General features: G+C 38.0%; 1 protein-coding gene across 2 annotated transcripts in view; it reads right to left on the bottom strand.

Moving 5' to 3' along the window:
• Positions 1–20751, bottom strand: part of PARD3B (par-3 family cell polarity regulator beta) — a 1004964-nt gene that overhangs the window by 300186 nt on the left and 684027 nt on the right. For both annotated transcript variants that reach the window (XM_081260439.1, XM_081260440.1), the window contains 2 exons: positions 18345–18551; positions 17366–17603 (listed from right to left, as the gene is read on the bottom strand). In XM_081260439.1, coding sequence (XP_081116565.1) covers positions 17366–17603; positions 18345–18551 — 445 coding nt within the window. The remainder of the gene's footprint in view (positions 1–17365; positions 17604–18344; positions 18552–20751) is intronic.

Here is a 20751-nt window from a genome sequence, read left to right as displayed (position 1 = left end):
ACAACTTATTGAAATATTGGCCCAGCTAGACTTTCTTCCATTAACAATCAGTTGAGACACGTTTTAAAGCAACAACTTAAATGAATGGCTGTGTGTCTGTAATAATTTCGACTTAAAATGTCAACTGTATTTGAGATGCCATGTGCATTTAATCAATGTCTCTATATTGTAAAATAAATATACTTCAGTATGACTGCTGTGCCAGTCATAAATCATAATTCACAAAGACAAGAACATCTTATCTTCTCTATTGATAGTTGTTAATGACAATACTGATTAAAATGGTATCTGCCTGCCATATTATGGTTAAACAGTCTATTAGAATTTCTATCACATCCTATAACCTACCACTATTTCTCTTAATGCTGATGCATCTCTTATGAAATAAAACATGATAGACAGATTTAAAATTTAACACTTAACATGCAAAACTAAAGTGCAGAGTTTATAAGAAAGTTTTAACCCCTATTTTCAAAATTAAGACAGATCCATTTGTGAGTTTACAGTGTTCAATGAATTTGTTTCTTTCTTTTAGAATTGATACTTAGTTTAAAAAAATTAAATATTTTGGGTAAACTGACAATGAGAAGAAAGAAAAACACAATATCATTTAAATACCATATCAGCCCACGGAATCATCTGTAGAAACTGTTAGTTACCATTCCTAGAATGGATTTCTCAGAATTAAGAGTTAGCTCACCCATTCTTTTCTTCCCAATGCAGTACTGGGTGGGGATTGAACTCAGGGCCTCACACATGCTAGGCAAGCACTCTACTACTGATCTACATTCTTTGTCCTTGGCTGCTTTTCAGTTTTATTTTGAGACAGGGTCTCACTAAATTGATCAGGTTGGCCTTGAACTTGCAATACTCTTGCTTCTTCCTCCCAAGATTCTGAGATTACAGGTGTGCACCACAGTAGCTGAAGCATCTATTGTTGAATGCACACTCCGACGCAATGAGTCATGGTGTATTTGGTGTTAGGTATGCCCAACACCATAGACTCACTGGGAAGGAGATTAGATGGATCCTACAGTTAGGATGCACAATGGCTAGGGGAAATCACACAAAGGCACAGAAGCCGACCTAGAGAGGTCTTACAGGAATCCAGACCATCCCAGACTATTCTATCAGTTACACAGACCATGGCAGTAAGGAAAGCAAATGACAGATATCAGAAAGTCAGATAAGATACATGAGGTTCAAGGTAAAAGGTACTGTATCTGTAGACATATGGAGCTGGAGATAGATCCACACAGGATCCAGTGTTCTGGTGTGGCCTGTCAGTAGTTAGCAGGTTCTACCATACCAGGGCTCCAGTTTAAGGAGGTGGCATTCACAGTGGGACCTCTGTAGGACTGAGGATGCTGAGCAATGCAACTGGGAAGAAGAGTGGAAGTCAACACAGTAAGAGGTACATATACAAGTGTTCCTTCCCATACTTTAAGAGCCAAGGTTGGCCATGGCTCCACAGCTTTAAGATTGAATCTTACAGCTGCACTACCAAATGCCAGATGGAAAGAGCATTTACACCAAGCTAACTAGGGTCAGGGAAGAGACTGCTGTGAGCACATCTCTATGTTTAGTTCAGAAGACCAGGACCAGGAGGAACTGGAAATTGGATTACATTTATGAGAAGATATAAAGGGAAGACGTAAAGAGAGACATGTGGCAAAGGTAGAGGTACTACAGAGAACACAAAAATGCCTAAGGCACTCTTGTTCTTGTACTCCAAGTGATTAAAAATAAAGTGAGAGGAAAATACTACGATGATCCAAACCAGCTTCAGTACAAGGCTAGGGAAATCAGGCCTGGCTAATGACTCTTCATGAAGTCTGGCCTGAGTTTGTAAAGACAGAGAAGATGTTGGGGAGCTGGGATGAGAAAACTGACAAATGATTTCGTCTCTCAGAAGAGGGAGCCTAAACAGCCCAGGGGCCAAGAATAGTAGTGTCCCCACATCCACATGTGTGGAAACAATTCTTTGGCATTTTTGATTTTAAAAAAATTGTAATAAAATAAAATGAAACTATCCCCTGCATAAAGGTTAGGATTTTGGACTGCTCTTTAAATTTTTTGGTAAGTTTTGTCCCTCCATTCCCCTTTCCCCAAGCCACAATATAGAAAAATAACCTGAAATTTAAAATAGCAAAAACAAAGTCAAGGAAAGAAGGTGGGATAAATAGGAAAAAATATTCTGAGAACAAGTTTCAATTCACTTGCCAAACATCCTGTCCACCACACTCTTGACATTCAACACCCTCGCAGTGTAGGGACAGTGAAGGCATGGCAGAGACGGGAGGAGATGACATTGGTAAGTTTGGTATAGACTGGCTGGGTCAGAGTTCCAGGAAACTGGTCAAAGCCAACCCTTTCATTTTATAGTCCATCTTCATCATAAAAGCTGTTCCTTCCCATACTTTGAAAATTCCAGGAGGCACAAGGAAAGCAGAACAAATCTATGATATTGATTTCCTACTATACATTGACTAGAGTTCAAATTTAAAGTGGAAAATTATAGTCCTTGGGGGAGAAGAAACCTATCAATGGGAGGAACTAATACTAAAAGCTCCAGAATTAGGGTTTTTACTGTTCTCTGGTGGTTTTGTCTGCAATCAGAGTTGCAACTGTTATTTTTTTGTCAATGTTCTTCCAGCTTTCTCTTTCTTGAGTTTTGTATACAATATTTTTAAGGGTTCTTTAGTTGGCCATGGGGTGCTGCTTTTAGTGATTCTCTGCCGAGACACTTCTACTTTGATTTCTAGAGCTATGTGCTTTTTGGAATGCCAAGAAATCCTTAAGAGAATAGATAATTTCTCAGGTTTACACAAGTGCAAAGTCTCAGCTATCAGAGGAGTTCATTCAAGTTTTCTTTTATATCTCTACCCTTTTATGTTTTATTTCTAGTATAGAATTTTAAAATCTATCATATTAAAAATAAAATTCACTTTTTGTTTTTCTTTTGTTTTTTAAAGGATTTTTATGACTATATAGTAATGTATAAGCAGAGAGTGGAGGGGGAGAAGGCAGAGGGAGGGAGGATCAGATGCAGCTGGGAATGCAGATGAGGGTGATCAGTTGTCCTGGTTTGCCTAAAACCGAGGAGTTTCCTAGAGTAGGGACTTTTGGTCTTGAATTGGGATGAGCTGGCCCCCCTCAATCATACCAAAGGGCACACTGAGAATGAACATGTGTAAAGGTCAAATTTTCTATTTTGGCAAGTTAAATGTTAATAGATTTTAGACTAATTTTCTCAATTCTGTGCCATTTTAATTAGTAAAACGGACTTTTCAGCTAACCAGCCCTTTCCTTTCTTATCTTAGCTCATAGTCACAGCTAATCTAATAATTAATTTCAGCTGATGGGCTGAGCATTTGACGACCATAATGATAGTTTATATACATTTTGCAAGTGGACAGAATGGACACAACTCCCTGCAGGAGAAATATCTTCTGCTCAAGAAGCCAGTTACAGAAGTGAGGTTATCAGACATCAATCAGTATGTTTACCAGGTACTGCAAGTGGTGTAATTGTAGTTTGATAGCATGCAGAGATGATCTGGTTATCTACAGGGGCTTGGTAAATTTTGTAGCCTTTGACTACTTGGAAACTCTGTACTCTACCACACTCTGAAGATTCTGGACTTCAAGAACAATGAAAACACATCTGACTTGTTTGCTGTGGTTTTTCCCAATCAAGCACCAGGACTGGCACTTACTAGACAATATTTCTAGAATGAGTGAAAGAAGTTGTCAGGAAAAAAGTGTGAAAGATTGGTTTCATATTTTTTGCAACACGTTGTGTATTTATTCATTGTTCACTCAATTAGTGTTGGATAAATTGTTTGGGGAAATTTGAAGATGGTTCCACTCTACCTGGAGATTTTAAGGGACATTGGAAATCTATTTATAAAAAAAAGATCTGAAGTAGTGCAGAGGTAGGGAGGGATTGGAGGGAGCACATCTGAACTTGAACCATAATCATGGCTATAACCTCACAATTTAGTACTTAATTCCAAATTCTATTTTCATTGCTAATAATTTCATATTTATAGGTCATCTTAATTAGATAGTGAGTTTAAGTAAAGGGATCATGTTGTATATTTTTTTCTGGGTTTCCCCAGAGTAGCATTTAATAGATATTCTAGTAATGAACTGGTTGGCAAGGTTTTTCTCACATCATTTTAGATGAATATTTATCCCTACTTTTAAAGTACTTCAGGGAGGTCAATCCTACAACCTGTTCAGAAACCTCATTCCAGTGCTTAACAACAATCTTTTTTTTTTTTTTTTAAATCTAACCTCATTTTTATTGATAGTGATTTTGGCCCATTTTCTCTCCTACCGTCCTCGGTGGAAATGGAGAACAGCTGGTTACTATTACCAGTTAACTCATCTTCAACCTTTTCTTCAAATAGAAATTTTTAAAAAAATTAACTCCCAATGCAGTTCACCCTCTTTCTTATTTTTGAATCACTTCCACTGTTTCCATCATTTTGAACACTATTATCTAGAATGACTAAAGGGCACAACACATTAATATCCAAATAAGTTTAGTCCAATTAGTACGCCATCTAAGCCAATCAATCAGCACAACTTATTCAGGGCGAATACTGTGAAAAGCTTTGTGGGGAGGTCCCATTGCTGAAAGGAATTTATAATCCCACTGAGAACAGGAGACAGATGTGTAAAACTCAAACTAAAAACAAGCCAGCCCCTGAGAAGTACTCAGCAAGAAAATGCCGACTGTAAGAAAGAATTTTGATGAGAGAGCAATGCAGGTCAAAGAAGGATTCATAGAAGAGATGGGGCTTACTGAGGGCTTCAACAGGAGGAGTCAGAGAGAAAGAGGAGGGAGATCACTCTAAGGGGCGGGGGTATCACCTGAGGGCTTCACTTTTGGGGTAATAGTGGGTAAAGTAATCTGGTTAGTGTGGAGAGTTTCTAAAGAGGAAGAGTAAAAAACAATGATAGAAAAATAAACTGGAACAAGAACAAAGAGTATACTGAATGCTAATTTAAAGAGCTTGAATTTTTTTTTAAAGAGAGAGAGAATTTTAAAATATTTTTTAATATTTATTTTTTAGTTTTTTCGGTGGACACAACATCTTTTTATCTTTATTTATTTATTTATTTTTATGTGGTGCTGAGGATCGAACCCAGCGCCCTGCGCATGCATGCCGGGCGAGCATACTACCCCTTGAACCAACCACATCCCCAGCCCAAAGAGCTTGGATTTTAAAAATCTGTGGTGCTCAAATGGAACTGCTGCTGGCTGCCATAGAATTGTGATTCCTAAGCCGTCTATCAAATTTAATGAATTATATTTTTTGATAATGAGGCCAAGATTCTCTGTCTTTCATAAGCGTCGTAGATCTACTATAGGTTACAGTCAATTTTAAGCAAGAGTAGATAATCCGGAAACATCTCATCTCCTACAGCAGAATACTACTAATGGATTCTATTTTAAGAACTCCTTATGTCACCACAGCTGAACTTTGTTAGGTAAATATTGCAATTATTCCTACTATTATTACAATATCATAAGAGAGGAAACAGAGGCAAAGTGCGTTTAAATAGCTGCTGAAGGACTGACAGTTAAAAGGAGTAGAGTTGGGATTTGAACTTGGGTAAAATGATTCCAGAAGATCTCCCCTTTGCAACTGTGTATTATTGCATCTTGGTGCAGAAGGCACATCATCAAATGATACCTGAACAATGAATGACTGGTAGCCCTGCTGGTGAACTGTAATGAATAAATGAGGAACATAAGCAAAATCAGGAGGATATTTAAATGATCTAGTTATAAATGACAAACTGTATTAGAATGGTGACAGTTGAAATGGAAAAGAAGGCCCAGATGTGAAAGACAGTATTTTGCAAATATCAATAGGATGTTGGCTGATGGAGGGGTAGGGCTGGGGAGAAGGCGGCAGCCCAGTCGTCCTCGGATTCCTGGCAGTGGCTCAAACAGAATTAGTGAAGGCAGCATGAGCTGGTGACTTGATGGGTAAACTATGAATTAGATTTTAGACATGCTGAAGCTGAGGTTGACGCAGGGCCACTGTGTAGAAATGATCAGCCGATAGCTTGACAAACAAAATTGGTTTGTCTCTGAAAATCCTGGTGAATATTACTTAGGAGGGTTGAAGTAAATAGAGGTACAATCCAATAATATTTATATATCTCCTATCCATTTTTCAATTTGTATATTTCCTGTTTTTAATTGTTCTGGGAAGGCTTTTCCTTAGTCTATGAGGAGAAAAAAAACCAAACAGTTACAGTTACTATACCATAAATTCAAGTCTCTTCACTTAATTATGAACCACCTCATGTTATTAAATTGCTGTTTGATATTGCTTTAAGACAGGAAAATCTAATAGATAGTAAAAATAAATATGAGTTCCATGGGGTTTGATAAGTATACACAGAATTATGGCTGGTATCCATGCATTTTTAAATGGGAATACAATAGTAGCCATGATCAAGAGGGGGTTTGGATGTCATTAGCAGTTCAAAGCCTGGCTCTAGGCAGGCTGTTTCACTTCTCAATTATGATCTGTAAGTGAAGCTACTATTTGCCACAGTCATCTCCTATGCATCTTGAAGATAAATGCTAGTAAATTACATTGAAATTCTCAGATAAAAGGTGCTAAACAAAGACCTAATTCCACCTCCCCCACCAGCAAATTATTAAATCTATACATGTCATTATCTAATAGTGTTAAGTAAACATCTCACAAGGACATGACATTGTGCTGGATGTGGGACAAGGTGAATTAGCCAAATATGATTCCACTGGGAATGTACAAGTGTTTATATATATATGAATAAAACTGCAATAATATATTGTATTAGTTATTTAATATGAATATGCAAATAGCTCTATTAGGAAACCTTTTGCATTTTATTAATCCACCATCTTAAATGATCATACTTCACCTTACATGCTAATGAAGTTTATATATTAATGTTTTCCTTCCACTTTGGTGCCTGTGCAAGTTCTTTGTGTTTTTATTTAGTTTTTTTTTTCTTGGTATCAGGATTGAACCTAGGAGAGCTTTACTACATCCCCAGACCTTTTTATTTTTTTTTTAATTTGAGAAAGGGTCTCATTAAGTTGCTTAGGGCCCCCTTAAATTGCTAGGCTGGCCTCAAACTTGAGATCCTCCTATCTCAGCCTCCCAAACTGCTGGGATTATAGGCATATGCCATTATGCCCATAAGATCTTTGTAGCATATCAATTTCTTTAAAAGTTAAACCGCTGGATTTTTGTTCTGATCTGTTAACAAATCTAATCCTCCTCATCAAGGAAAAGTAAGATAAAGGGTCCTATTCTTCTTCAGTCCTCTTTTATAATTTACATTAATGCAATGGGAGTTGTACAACATATTGAGAGGAGAAGCAAACCCTAATTAAACAAATAGGGCTCGTTTGACACTCTATGTGATCATTTTTTTTTATTGTGATAAGTATGAAAAAAAATCAAATCATCTTGCTGCTTTGGATAGCTGAAAACAAGAGCTACAGAGTAATCAAGATTACATAGAGTAGGAAGGCAGTGAACATCAATTAGATTTTTAAATGATTTTGAAAACAAAGTATCTGTACATTTCCATATTAATTAACTCCATCCAGGCTCCTCACTGCTCTATGAACATAGACTCACACACACACACACACACACACACACACACACACAGAGCAAAATGAATGACAAACAAACATTTTCAGACATGCCTGACAGCTGAAAAAAATTATTAAAGTCCTATTCCAAACAAACTATGCAGACTGAACACCGTGGCAGCTCATGGGTCTTCACACTCAGCCCATCAGATGGGCAGTCCATCTGTCTCTGGTCTTCTTTTAGTTAAGAACTAAATGCTGGCCCAAATAACCCTTAACGTGTTTGATCCAAATTTCATCTCCACTTAACTTTTTGGTACATCCTTGCCCCAGTCTCCATCATCTTTATCACGCGCCCTATTCATACAGCACTCTCTCTTACTTCTTTACATTCTCGAATTGACCATCCATCCACATTATGGTGCTAATTTTCTTCTCTGACGCTTAGCTGACAACCACCAGAAGCTAGGCTGTATCCTATATAAATATATAAATATTATCAGCTATCACAGCACTGGGTTTAATGGAAGTCAATATCGGTATATTACACACTCTGCTTTGCAATTCCATTACAGGCTCAACTCTGCTGGTCATAAAAAACAGCATTCCAAATCTAGGCCTGTGATAGTAATAATGAAACAAAAAAGGGTCATTGCTCTTCCCAACACAAATAAAAAATTAAAATTGCTAGGCCACTCGGCTCAAAAGAAAACTGGCAAATTAACAAAATGAAGACACAAAATATTCATGGCTCCTATTGTGAAAGATAAAGTAAATAATTTAAGACAGACTGAGGAGAGAAATTTGGAATTTGCCTCTTTGGTAAGAGAGCACAAATTGAGCCTCACTAAATTCTGTGGGTTTTTAGCATACATTCTGTTTTCCTCTGCAAGCACAGACAGTCCCTGAATTCAGAAACAATGGATGGCGGTACCATAGTAGCCTTGGACATGCGAATTTATTTTTCCCCACAGCCATGTATTTCTCTCAGGCTCTATATATGCCTCATCAGCCATTTTGCCCTGATGTGTAAGTCTCTCTTTTCAATATATTTGTATATCAACTTGAAACTGAATTAGGAACTTCAACCTACTTTGGCTTTTATTTCTTATCAGAAGATTCATATCTTGAACTGGCCTATGCTTCACAAAGCAAAGTCCCTTAACTTTAGCCCATTGCTGGCCTTTTGCCTTTGGAGAAGTGACTGTTAAAATTTCACTACCCTGGCTCCATTAGCTGGGTTGCCCTTCATCCCCATAAAGCTGGAGGGATATCTAGATGTTTACAGCCACTATTTGGAAAGAAGAAATGACAAGCTACAGCCACATTACATTTATTGTACACGAGACCTGTAACAGCCATTATGGGATCAAGGTAAAGAGGACAAATGTATGACAGATGTCATCTTCCCTGGTGACTTAAGTATTCAGTCTCTATCTAACCCAATTTAAAAATCTAGTCAAAATATATCTCTGTGGCCAACATATTATAGGACAACTTCAGGGCAGCCCGATGAAATAACTATGAACTATGCATTAAGAATATCAATTTCAAAATCCAGCCACAGGCCTCTGAATTGAAATATAAATAAAAAAGGACGTAAAAAGTTAAGGAAAATACAAACCTTTTCTTCATTTGAGCCCATTTTCCATTTGTATTCAGCAAGAGAAAGTTTCGCTTTCTACCAGGTAAGTAATGTTTGAAAATAATTCATGTTTACATTTAGAGAGGGGTGATCCATAGCATTCAAAATATAAATGATGGAATTACTTTAGCTACTTCACTTCCTCTTGTATTTTATTATGCAAAGCCATCCAGGTGAAAGAAAAAGCATCATGCCCATCTGAGTCATAAAATTACAACTAGAGGAAAATGAAAAATCCAATAGAGAAAGTTAGTGAGCTTCAGGTGTATCTTGCTTGAAATGATAGTGATTTCTGATGGCCCAGGCTGTCTGGAATAGAGCATGACAGGAAGATGAGAAGTCATGCTTACCATTTCTTAAAAGAAGCTAGACTGGTGACCAAAAATATATTAAAAATTGTTTAACATCACTATCATCAAGAGAATGACATTCAAAACAACAATGAAAAATCACTCCAAACATATTAGAATGGTTGTTATAAAACAAAGTCCATAGATAACAAGAATTATCAAGTGAATGGAATAGTGGGAATATAAGTTAGTACAGTCATTATGGAAAACAGGATGGAAGTTTCTCTTAAATTTCAAAATAGAACTACCATGTGATCCAGTGATCCTATTTCTGGGTATATATTCAAAGGAAACGAAATCAGTATGTCAAAGAGTTATCTTCATTCCCATGAGTATTGCAGCACTATTCACAATAACCAAGAAATGGAAACAACTATCACCTGAAGAGTACAAAAAAGGAAATGTACATATTCACTGTGGAATACTACTCAGTGTTTAAAAAGGAGGCAATCTTGTCATTTGTGATAACAGGGATAAATGTGAAGGATACATGAAATAAGCCAGGCACTGAAAGACAAAAGACTGTATGACCTCACATTTGCATGTAGAGTGCAAAACAGTAAAACTCATAGAACCAGAGAGTAAAATGGTTAGTACTAGAGATGAAGGGCTGGGGGGATTGAGGAGTTGTTGCCCAAAGGACATACAATTTCACTTACCATGGAAGGAACAAGTCCAAGAGATCTTTGGTGCATTGTGGCAACCATCTACAACTATATACTTTAACTAGATTTAAATGTTCTGAAAATACAACAAATATATGAGGAAATCTGTATGTTCAAATATGTGATTTAGCCATCTCATTATATCTATATCTATATATATATATATATATCTCAAAACATCATATTATAGACCAATCTCAAAACATCATATTATAGACTATAAGTCCATACCATTTTTACTTGTCAGTTTAAAATGAATAAACAGCCAGAAGTAATATCTCTCAAATCACTGAATTTAAACCTCACAAATTGGAGAAGATGTTCTTATTTGTAGTTTTCTGATGAGGAGACCATAACTCACAGGGTTAGTGATGACCATGGGGTTTGCAAGGGACAGACTTCTAACTAGGCTCAGCATTGATCTGGCTGTGGAAATGGTGTGTTGTTGCTTGTGGTGGTGGTGGAGGTGTATGTGGTTGGGAGTGCGTTCTTTTTAAAAGAGCTCACAGCAGGATACCTTTCTATAGTGTTTCCCTGTTTAAATAAAATATATAGTATATTTTAGAATAAAATGAAGGAAACATGCATGGCTTAGTATATGCCAAGCTTGCAAATGAAAATGCCTCTAGATTTTTAGAAATAGCTTTGTCTGTAGGGTTCATGACTTAGATTTTGCATGTTTTACTATGTAGATATTGAAGCAGTATATCTTCAAGGCATACCCACATTTTCTGAGTAGAAAAAAGAAACAATAAAGAATAACTAATTGATGGGTCAAGAGGAACAGAGTTGATACAAACAGCTGCCAATCAAGTTCACCCTTTACATTACAAACCATCAGCTTCAGAACATTTACTTCTGGTACAACAGGGCTTTGTGTACTAAATGGACATCATGGGGATTAGTTGATTTTTTAAATTATAGATTTATGTGAGGTTGGTTTATTCATATGATGCAGAAAAGAAAAAAACAAAACAGAGAAGACAAAGCAGGCAAAGAGTGGTTTGGCTTTAGCACCTTAGTGTGATAAGTTCTGATAATGCTATCTACTGAAAATTCAGCCTAGCTTGGGCAGATAGATGCACACTCTGCTGTCCTGTTAGACAGCTACTGAGGGTGAGATGACACCATCCTTTCTGACTTTATCTTCTTCATAGCACCTACTACAATATGAAATTATCTCAATTATTTTGAGTTGGTTGTTTATTCTCTTCCCTTCACTGGAAGGTAAATGCTGAGAGAGCCATGGCTGGATGTCTTGTTCAGCACCATGTAAGTTGAATGCTCATCACCCCGAGTTGACACAACACAGGTTTGCCCCCGAGTTATCTTGGTGAATGACTCTCCACAACTGATGAGTCCATTGCTAAAAACAGTTTGCATGTTTATGTGATACTTTGCTTGTTTTTGTTTTAAATGTATCATAAAAAACTTATCTTTGATATTTTCTTCATTTATTAGGATGGGAAGGTGCTGTCATCAAAGTGGGGACTTCAGGGGCTGGGGTGGTGGCTCAGTGGTACAGTGCCTGCCTAGCATGTGTGAGGCACTGGGTTTGATTCTCAGCACTGCATATAAATAAATATAATAAAGGTCCATTGACAACTAAAAATATATTTTAAAAAAGTGGGGACTTCATTGTTGTATATCCAGTTTCAAAGAGCACTGGGTATAAAGCTAGACTTTAATAAATATTGTTGGATAAATGAAATAATAATTATGAATGTGCTTAACAAAGACAGGGCATTCGGTACCTATTACTAGTCAAATGAATATGGGAATATGGGTGAACCAGTTTTGAAAAAAGGAATGGTATTCCTATGGGTAGGTTTTGCACTTGGTTCATTTATTAAGAAACAGTTTACCAAGCATGATTCTTTAATGACCAAATACTATAAAAGCCTTTCCATTTAGTGTCCAGAACAAGCTGACAGCTGAAGGTTTCTGGAGTGAGTGGCTATACTGTTGACAGGAGATAATTTGACTATATATAAAGGGATGGATTTTAAACACAAACCAGTGGAAAAATTTCACTTAAACATTATAAAGATAAAAAAAAATTAAGTAGCTAAGGAATAAAAGACTGATCTCCAGGTTTCTACTCAAGATAGGCAAGATTAATTTTTAGCCTAAAGACATTTATCCTCAGTGCCTGGGCACTGAAACATCTGCTGGGCTCCAAGATGGTGGCCATGGATGGACACAACAAGCTCATCTGTTGAAGGAGTCTGAGTGCTGCAGTCTGGCTGTGGAAGCTGTGTGGCCTTTCTGCAGCGTGGTGCCACAAAGAGCATAATGCCCGAGGAAGTCAAACACACAATGGAAAGATATGAGCCTCTTGACCTACTGAAATGACCTTTTAGTGGCAGTAACAGGGCATACGGGGAACTACAAAAGCAGACAGGTTCTTGAACTGCATATTTTCTCACAATAATCCATTTCTTGTGTAAGAGCTACACTTGAATTGTGGAAGGAGATTGGTTGAAACCAGCAAAGCATCACAATAGTGAAACGAGGTGACATATAGAAAGATGTGAATGACAGAGATCCCTCATGCTTTTTCAACAGGATCAGAAATAGGCTGAATTAACAAGTGAGATAGAATGGACTGCTATGTGTCATCCTCATGAACAGACCAGCTAATAATCCTCAAAGCACACACCGTGGCTTTTTAGAAGGAAGTACAAGGCTACTTCTTACACACTGACACTCTGGTGATTCATGGTTTGGTGAGGAGAGGGAGGAAGAATCGATGTCTTCACTTATCCCTTTGGCCAGGGGCACCTGTACACGGTACAACTGCAGAACAACACCAAAATCTTCAGGTGTGTGTATGAGAAACGCAGATAATGGAAAAATAATGCATATTTAAGTCACATCTAACTCCAAGAGAACCTTACAGCAATCAATCTTTTTTAAATAAGAAAGAAAGTCAGTCAATAGCATCTGAGCAACAGATGAGAATTAAAGCAAAATCTGTTGGCTAATGGTAACAGCCTTTGTGTTCTTTGTTGTTGAAAATGTGCATGTAGCAGCAATTCCAATATGCTCACAAACTCACATGCAAAAGGCTATGGAAAACAGTTGCTATTTTTATACTGAAGATAAAATCAAACACCACCTTTCAGATCTTAATTTTGCTAAAATAGTGGAAGGAAACAAAACCCAAGGTGCTAGATGTCTAAAGGTTCCACAGGTGCTGGATCCTTTAGAAATTTCTCCTACATGAAAATATAGAGAATAATGGACAACAAAAGGGAAGAGTTGGCTTTTAAGCAATGAAGTATAAATCTGCCAAATCAAACCATGTAAAATAAAACATGAAGTTAAAGTTTAGTTTAGTAACATTCTAGGAAGTAGAATATGCAAATACCTAACAGATTTTATACTTATATACCACTCTAGTTAAGTTAGTTTGTTTAGTTTTTAATACATTAAAAAGGAAATTTTCCTTATAAATTACTGAAAGTGTAAAATAATAATAATAACAACAACAACAACAACTTACCAGTTTTCTATTGATAATGTAGGAAATTTCTGCAAATTTAGTGACTTGAAAAACAAAAATGGACTAACATTAAGGGCTTGGCCAGAGAGAATCCACTTTCTCACTCTGTCTAGCTTCTAGAGGCCCCCGTCTTGCGTGGCTTATGGTCCCCTATCTTGATCTTTATAGCCAGTAACACTACATTTCTTTGCACCTGCTTCCTTAGTCATACCTTCCTCTTGCACTTTTAAGGGACCCTGTGATTAGATTGGGCTCACTGAAGAAACCCAGGATAATCCTCAACTGAAAGTGAGTGAATCAGCAGCCTTAATCTCATCTGCAATCTCAATTCTACTTTGCCATACAACATAACACACACACAGGTACTTGGGATGAGGACATGGACATCTTTAGGGGATCACTGTTATGTTTACTATTAGATGTTTATTACTTACCAAGCAGAGTTATAACCATGTTACATATAATTAAACAAATGTAATTATCACAATAATGATATATTCTATTATTATTCCATTGTCAGATGAGGAAACTGAGGCACAGAGGTTAAATAATTTGCCCAATATTACCGAGACAAAAAACAGAAGAGTCAGGATTGAACTCAGAAATCTTCATGCAGAGTCTAAATATACTCCAGTTGCAGGTTATAATAATCGCCAAGAGGCTTTAGTCATAGTCCGTAACTTAATAAAACCATAATAATTACTCAGAATAAGAGAAAATTTTAAATTCAAGGTGGCAAAAGGAGAGACTGAATCTACAGAGACCACTAGGAAAAATAAACTAATGCCTATGTAGAAATTGGGATATAGGTCATTCAAAGTAAAATGGAGGCCATTGTTTTGGGCTGAGTTCCTGCACTGAGCTACAAAAGACTAGGAATCACATGATCCAAATGAATTCAGAAATGGGCCAGTTTAAACACAAAACCAAACCAACCAATCAACCCACCAACAACAACAAAAACAAATGGGAGATCATGGAAACCCATCAAAACACGTTTATTCACCCTGATTAGGGTGATGAGGAAGTCTCTGCTGAAACCTTATAAGGAAAATAATTTTGAAATGACCCACTCAGTTTTTATTTCTTGTTTTTGCTTTTCTCAGGTTTTTCCTGTTGTTAAAACTCACACCTCTGCTCAGCTCACATAAGTACCATTCAGTTCTGCCATGAGAATGCTGCCCAATGCATGAGTTGGTAATAAGGTCCAATTTAATCTTTGAAACTCAATTCGTTGAAATTTTTTTCTTTGATAATCAGATGGATAATCAGACCTGCTGGAGTGACCTCAGTCCAGGTGCAAGCAGGACCACAGCATATTTTGAGCAGGAGGACACCAGAATAGCATTTTATGAGCACTGGGAATTGTAATGGGAAGACCCAGAGCTGTCAGTATCATTTGTGTCCCTTAAAGTTTACTTAACACTTTTACACACACACACACACACACACACACACACACACAGAGGGTAGAAATGGAGAGAGGAGGAGGGGAGGAGGTAGAAAAGAAAGGAGGAGAGAGGGAGGGAGAAACTTCCCTGTCTGTCTAAAAATGTCAGTTGAAGATCTCTAACTGAAAACATCTGGTACCATATGACAATTGCAACTTTTTTTTTTTTTTTTTTTGGTAACAGGGATTGAATTCAGGGGCACTCAAACATTGAGCCACATCCCCAGCCCTATTTTATATTTTATTTAGAGACAGGGTCTCACTGAGTTGCTTAGTGTTTTGTTTTTGCTGAGACTAGCTTTGATCTCATGATTCTCCTGCCTCAGCTGAGGAGTGGCTGGGATTACAGGCACGCACCACCACACTCCACTAACAACTGCAATTTAAAAAATATATATATTTATTTTTTTAGTTTTAGGTGGACACAATATCTTTATTTCATTTTTATGTGGTGCAGAGAATCGAACCCAGTGCTTCTCGCATGCTAGGTGAGAGCACTACCACTTGAGCCACATCCCCAACCCAACAACTGTAATTTTTAAGAGAGATACAACTTAAGGATTTCATAAGAGGTGACCAATCTGGCTTACCAACTATCATATACTATTGTTCACCTTTAGATCATGCAAGAGAAGTATAGAGATTAATTGATGAGAAATTAAAAGAGGGAAAAAAGCAATGGAAAGGGGGTACTTCTACTTTTCAGCCCAACAAAATAAGCAAGGGACTACAAGAAAATCCCTCAGAGTTTCATTGTGACTTGCAAAAATGTTCTGACTCTCCCCCAGATATGACAGAGGCTGACATCAACTGTAGGTGGGGAGACCCAAGACAGGAGCTTGACTTGCTCTGGAGAGGTCTGCAGATGTGAGGCTAGTTGGAAACGTGTTGGAGTGAGGAGAAAGAAGAGCCATAGGAACAAGCTGTTCTTGCATCTGGTGGTTGAGAAGGCAGTGGTTCTTGTGGGCCAAGCAGATGCTACTTCAATTTGGTTTGAGCCATCTCAAACTGCCACTGTCCAAGAAGTCTTATCAGCTGGGGTTAGGAGATGTCAGGGGTTGAGTGTCTGAGGTCAGTGGCAAGTGTAAGGGGTCCTTGGGAAGTCAGCAACTGGTACAGTAAGGAGCTTCTTGAACAGTTCACATAAGTGGCCCATAAAAAGCCACCGATGGCCAGAGACAAAACTTAAGTAAAATTCTTAAGTTTAAACTCTTGTTTAATATCGTCTTTCTCCTTACCCTGGTTACAGAGACTGACAGGAAGGAGAAGGTGAATCCCACCACACTGTGGGTCATCCCTTGGGGACAAGGTCCAAGGGGCAAAGAAGAGGAAAATTTCAGTTTATACTGGACTGGTTGTTCGAGCCCCTGACAAAGACGTTGTTTTATTATCTGAAAGTGACCATAAAACTATCAGCAAGAAAGCGGAGAAGATGTGGAGAAGACAACCCCACGGGGTATTTTTGAAAATAGCCATAGGAAAAGAAACAAAAGTGTTTTCTGACTGTGCCCTGCTGAGCCATGCCTAGCCACAGAACTCACTACATATGAAATCTTGTCACAAACCCACTGGATTAGTAGGGCAGGTGTGCCAGCCTCATTCTGAAAGTAAGGTTCAGAGAAGTTAAGCAATGTGGGTGAAGCCCTGTGGCTCATGTGTGGAGGGTCCTGGATTCAGATCATTTGGATTCAAGCCCAGGGATCTCTAGGCTGCATCACATGCCTCTGGTCGTGACCCTATCATGCTCGGAGACCTGGCTATCCACACAGTGGGATGAGGTTCATCAACCACGACTACCCTGATTCAAAGGAGATGATGGGTAAGGACTCCTAGCTCTTGCTTCCCTGTGCAGATGGACAGCTCCGTTATATGGAGCTGCAGCATTGCCTGTGCCCTAATAAGCATTGGCCTTTCTTTGACATCGGATGTAGGGACAGTTTTCTGTCATCACTATAAGCCTCAGAAGCCTCTATGGAAAAGCAATATGCACATTCACAGTTTTGATTTTTATGTATTTAGCTGGAGATGAGGGAAAGCCTGCACTTTGTTTCTGTACGCACACAAAGGAGTGATTTCACCAAGCAAAACAAAACCAACTCTGCCTTCAGAGCAGCCCCGTACCTCAGCATGGCACCAAATCCCTTCCTCTTTATCTTCCTTTCTGGGTCTTCATTTTCCTCTTTCCGCTTTTTCTCCTTGACTTTCAATTTGCCCTTTTCCTTTTTCTTCTCCTTTTCTTTCGTTTTTTTTACCTTCCTGGCTTTATTTTCCACGTCCTCTAGCTCAGAGTTCCCCTGAGGGGCAGATTCACAATTCAGAGCTCCTTGGCCAGAGTGAGAGCTCTTATCGGACAGACCATCTGTACAGAGAAAGAAAGAAAGAAAATCAATACACGTGGTCAGGGGCACGTATGGTTAGTATATAAAGATAAGTCAAAATGTAAAATACAGAAGAATGCATACAAGTGCTGCGAGTTCTACCCTTGCATGTGGGGACTTGTACCCTTTGAAGACAGACTGCCTAAATCTGGTTACTTCAAGCAAGGTAGGAGGCTGGGAGGGGGCCCATTGGTTGCTTAGCCAGTCCTATGAAAGGCCTGAATGTGCTAAAACACTAATCTTTCTGAAAGCTGGCTTGTTAACCTTGATCAGCTCAGAAAGCCCACATGCTGGGAAACAAACAGGGCTAGCGACTTTCCAGGAGAGGTTTTTGAGTACAAATATTACCCAACTGCTTCTACTCAATTAATGCAGTCAGTCCTCGGGTTGATGCTGCTTTTAATGACTCAAATAAGAATGTCAAGAAATGCACACTTAGTACTCCTACCCTAAGGGTAAATGACAGTTGGTCCTTGTAGGAAAGCGGAGGAGAACATTGCTTTACCATTTGCACTGTAAAATAAATTGCATATTGCGTTCTCCAATTCCATGTTCGTTAAGCCAAAGGGCAAAACATATCAGGAAAATGAATGACTTTTAATATCAAAAATATAATTGTAACCCTTAAATCATTTTTCTCTGTAGTTAAATGCATACTCTTGCCTATGATTTGCAGATGATAATGAGATGCAAAAACCACTTAAGGGAGCATATTGGCCTACCAGCTTCCAATTCTTCGGGTCCATCATAAGATTTGTCGATGGCAGCTCGGAAGCTCTCGTTGCAGCCACGGCCGCGAACCATGTGTGGCCGGGGCCTGTGAAAGGGGAGTTCGTTTTTCCTGACTTCAGCCACAGCTGTCTGCAGGCTCTCCAAGGAACTGGACTTTTTCAAGCCCAGAGTTGGACCAAAATCTTTGCTTGGAGATTCTGTAAAAGAAAGGGGGAAAAGGTCACCCTTTCCATCCTGGGACAGTGTGGTATCATGGAAATACTGTAGCTCCAAGGAAATTTATGTTTGGGTTTCTTCAAAAAGCAGGGTTAGAGGAGTAGGGGTTGGGGTTCCAATTCCAGCTGTGCCACTTTGTTTATGAACTTGAATAAGTGGTTAGACTGGTCTGAGCCACAATTTCTTTTTCTAAAGTGGTGGTAAGATTTGAGAATACTTAAATCTATATTATACATAGAAATTTTTTTGCACGTGTATCAATGCACACATATGTGAATTTGAAAGGCTATTACTATGCACAGAGATTAAATGCATGGGGGTACATACATACAATATGTGTGTGCACACATACACTGCCAGATATACAAACAAAATACTTGACCTGAGGAGTGCTTCTCTATTGGTATCCACTCCAGGCACTCTCACTCACAGTATTTCTTATTAGTACCATAGTTATTTTATATGATCATTAAGGAACATATTGTGTCTGCAAATCAAGGAACATTAGCAATTGTAATTTTTGTGATTGAACGCTTTACCTTTCCCTAGTGGCTATCAATGTGATTTAGTCAGTCTGTAAATAAATAAAGCAAAATAAGAAAGGAAACAACTTTTCTGTGTCCATACTATTGTTCCAAATGTATTTCTATTTGGGAACTAGCAAAGGGGCAGTCTTTTTATATAATATAAAATTAAAAAACAGAGAAAATAAAACATAACTGAACTTTAATCATCTGTTTTTGGATATATACTATTGTTCATTTGTATAATTTGTCCCACTCTGCACCTGCTCCCTTCTACTCTATTTCTTGACCTCCTTTCCCACTCCCATCCAGTCTTCCAATTACCAATAACAAGATTAGATGATATAAATATAGCAGCTCAAGGATTACTTTAAGGATAAAAGGAATCCCATCAAGGCTCTCATTTCTATACTCAGAGCTGTTCACCGGGGCCAAAGCTCATGTTCCCCTCCAGTTACGAGGGAGATTATTGTCACCAAGAGGGTACGCTTGCATTTCTAGAAACAAAATACAGTGCAGCTTTCCAATAAATATAGATTGAGCACCTATTATGAATTATGTACATAAAGTGCCTACTTTTGATGCCTAATACATCATAAGGTTCAATAAACAGTACTACCTTTCATTACTATCATCACTATTTTTGCTTCTACTACCAATACTAACATGAACACAACTATTAGTTGCCTAATATTGCATTAGGTAACACAGGAATACAAAGAGGTACAGCAAAGGTCTAATGTATATATATATATATATATATATATATATATATATATATATATATATAGCCATGCAAAGTCAAATATAATACACACTCTTATAACTGTAGTCAAAATAATGACAATAATGCTGATAACTAACAAGGCATGGACTCCTTAGTAAGTGCCAAGCACTAGATGAGTGCTTCACTTATACTAACTTTCTATAATTCTTACAGTTTTGCTACTGGCAAAACTGTCAGCATTTTACAGATTAGAAAACTGAAATAACTTCCTCAAGCAACACTTAATAAGCATCCCAACTGGGAACTGACCAAAAGCAGCCAAACTCCTGCTGTTCTGTTAGGTATCAAGTGCCTGACTTCCTAAAGGTGGGTTCAGTCTCTGCTCTCTACCTGATTATGGTGAAACTACTTAAATTGGCCTACGTTTTCTTCACTTCTAAAGTGAAAATGATAGCCTAGCTTATCTCTGGAGCCTAGTCAAGCAGGCAAACTACAGAAATTGGATACTGCTTTATGCTTATGTCATGAACTTCCAGGAGGCAACTTCGCACTTTGAATAATATACACAGGGACGTTGAGCACTATGTTTTAGAGGTGACACTGCGTATTCGATAAGTGACAGAAATGAGACCAAGCAAAGAAAACAAAAACCTAAAAAATTTTGGGGACATCTTTCAGGTGTTCCTTGCAAGCATAAATATTAAGGAAATGTTGTTCTTAAATCCAGAAAGAGCTATGTTTCTCGTTCTCACAGGGAAGAAGGCGAGTTGAAGAAGCAGAAAGTGAATAAGATCATTTCTGACAAGAAAACACAGGGCAACATCGGAGTTTGGAGGTACTGAGATAACAAAAAAAGCACTGGCATTAACGAAAAATATTTTCTGCCATCACCCCTAGGGGTGTCTGACATGAAGTTTGGCAAAAACATGA

Source organism: Spermophilus citellus, assembly GCF_964194105.1.
Source record: "Spermophilus citellus genome assembly, chromosome: 11".
NCBI classification, from domain to species: domain Eukaryota; kingdom Metazoa; phylum Chordata; class Mammalia; order Rodentia; family Sciuridae; genus Spermophilus; species Spermophilus citellus.
The sequence above is the reverse complement of the archived record's forward strand: the minus strand, read 5'-3'. Positions and strand labels throughout refer to the sequence as shown.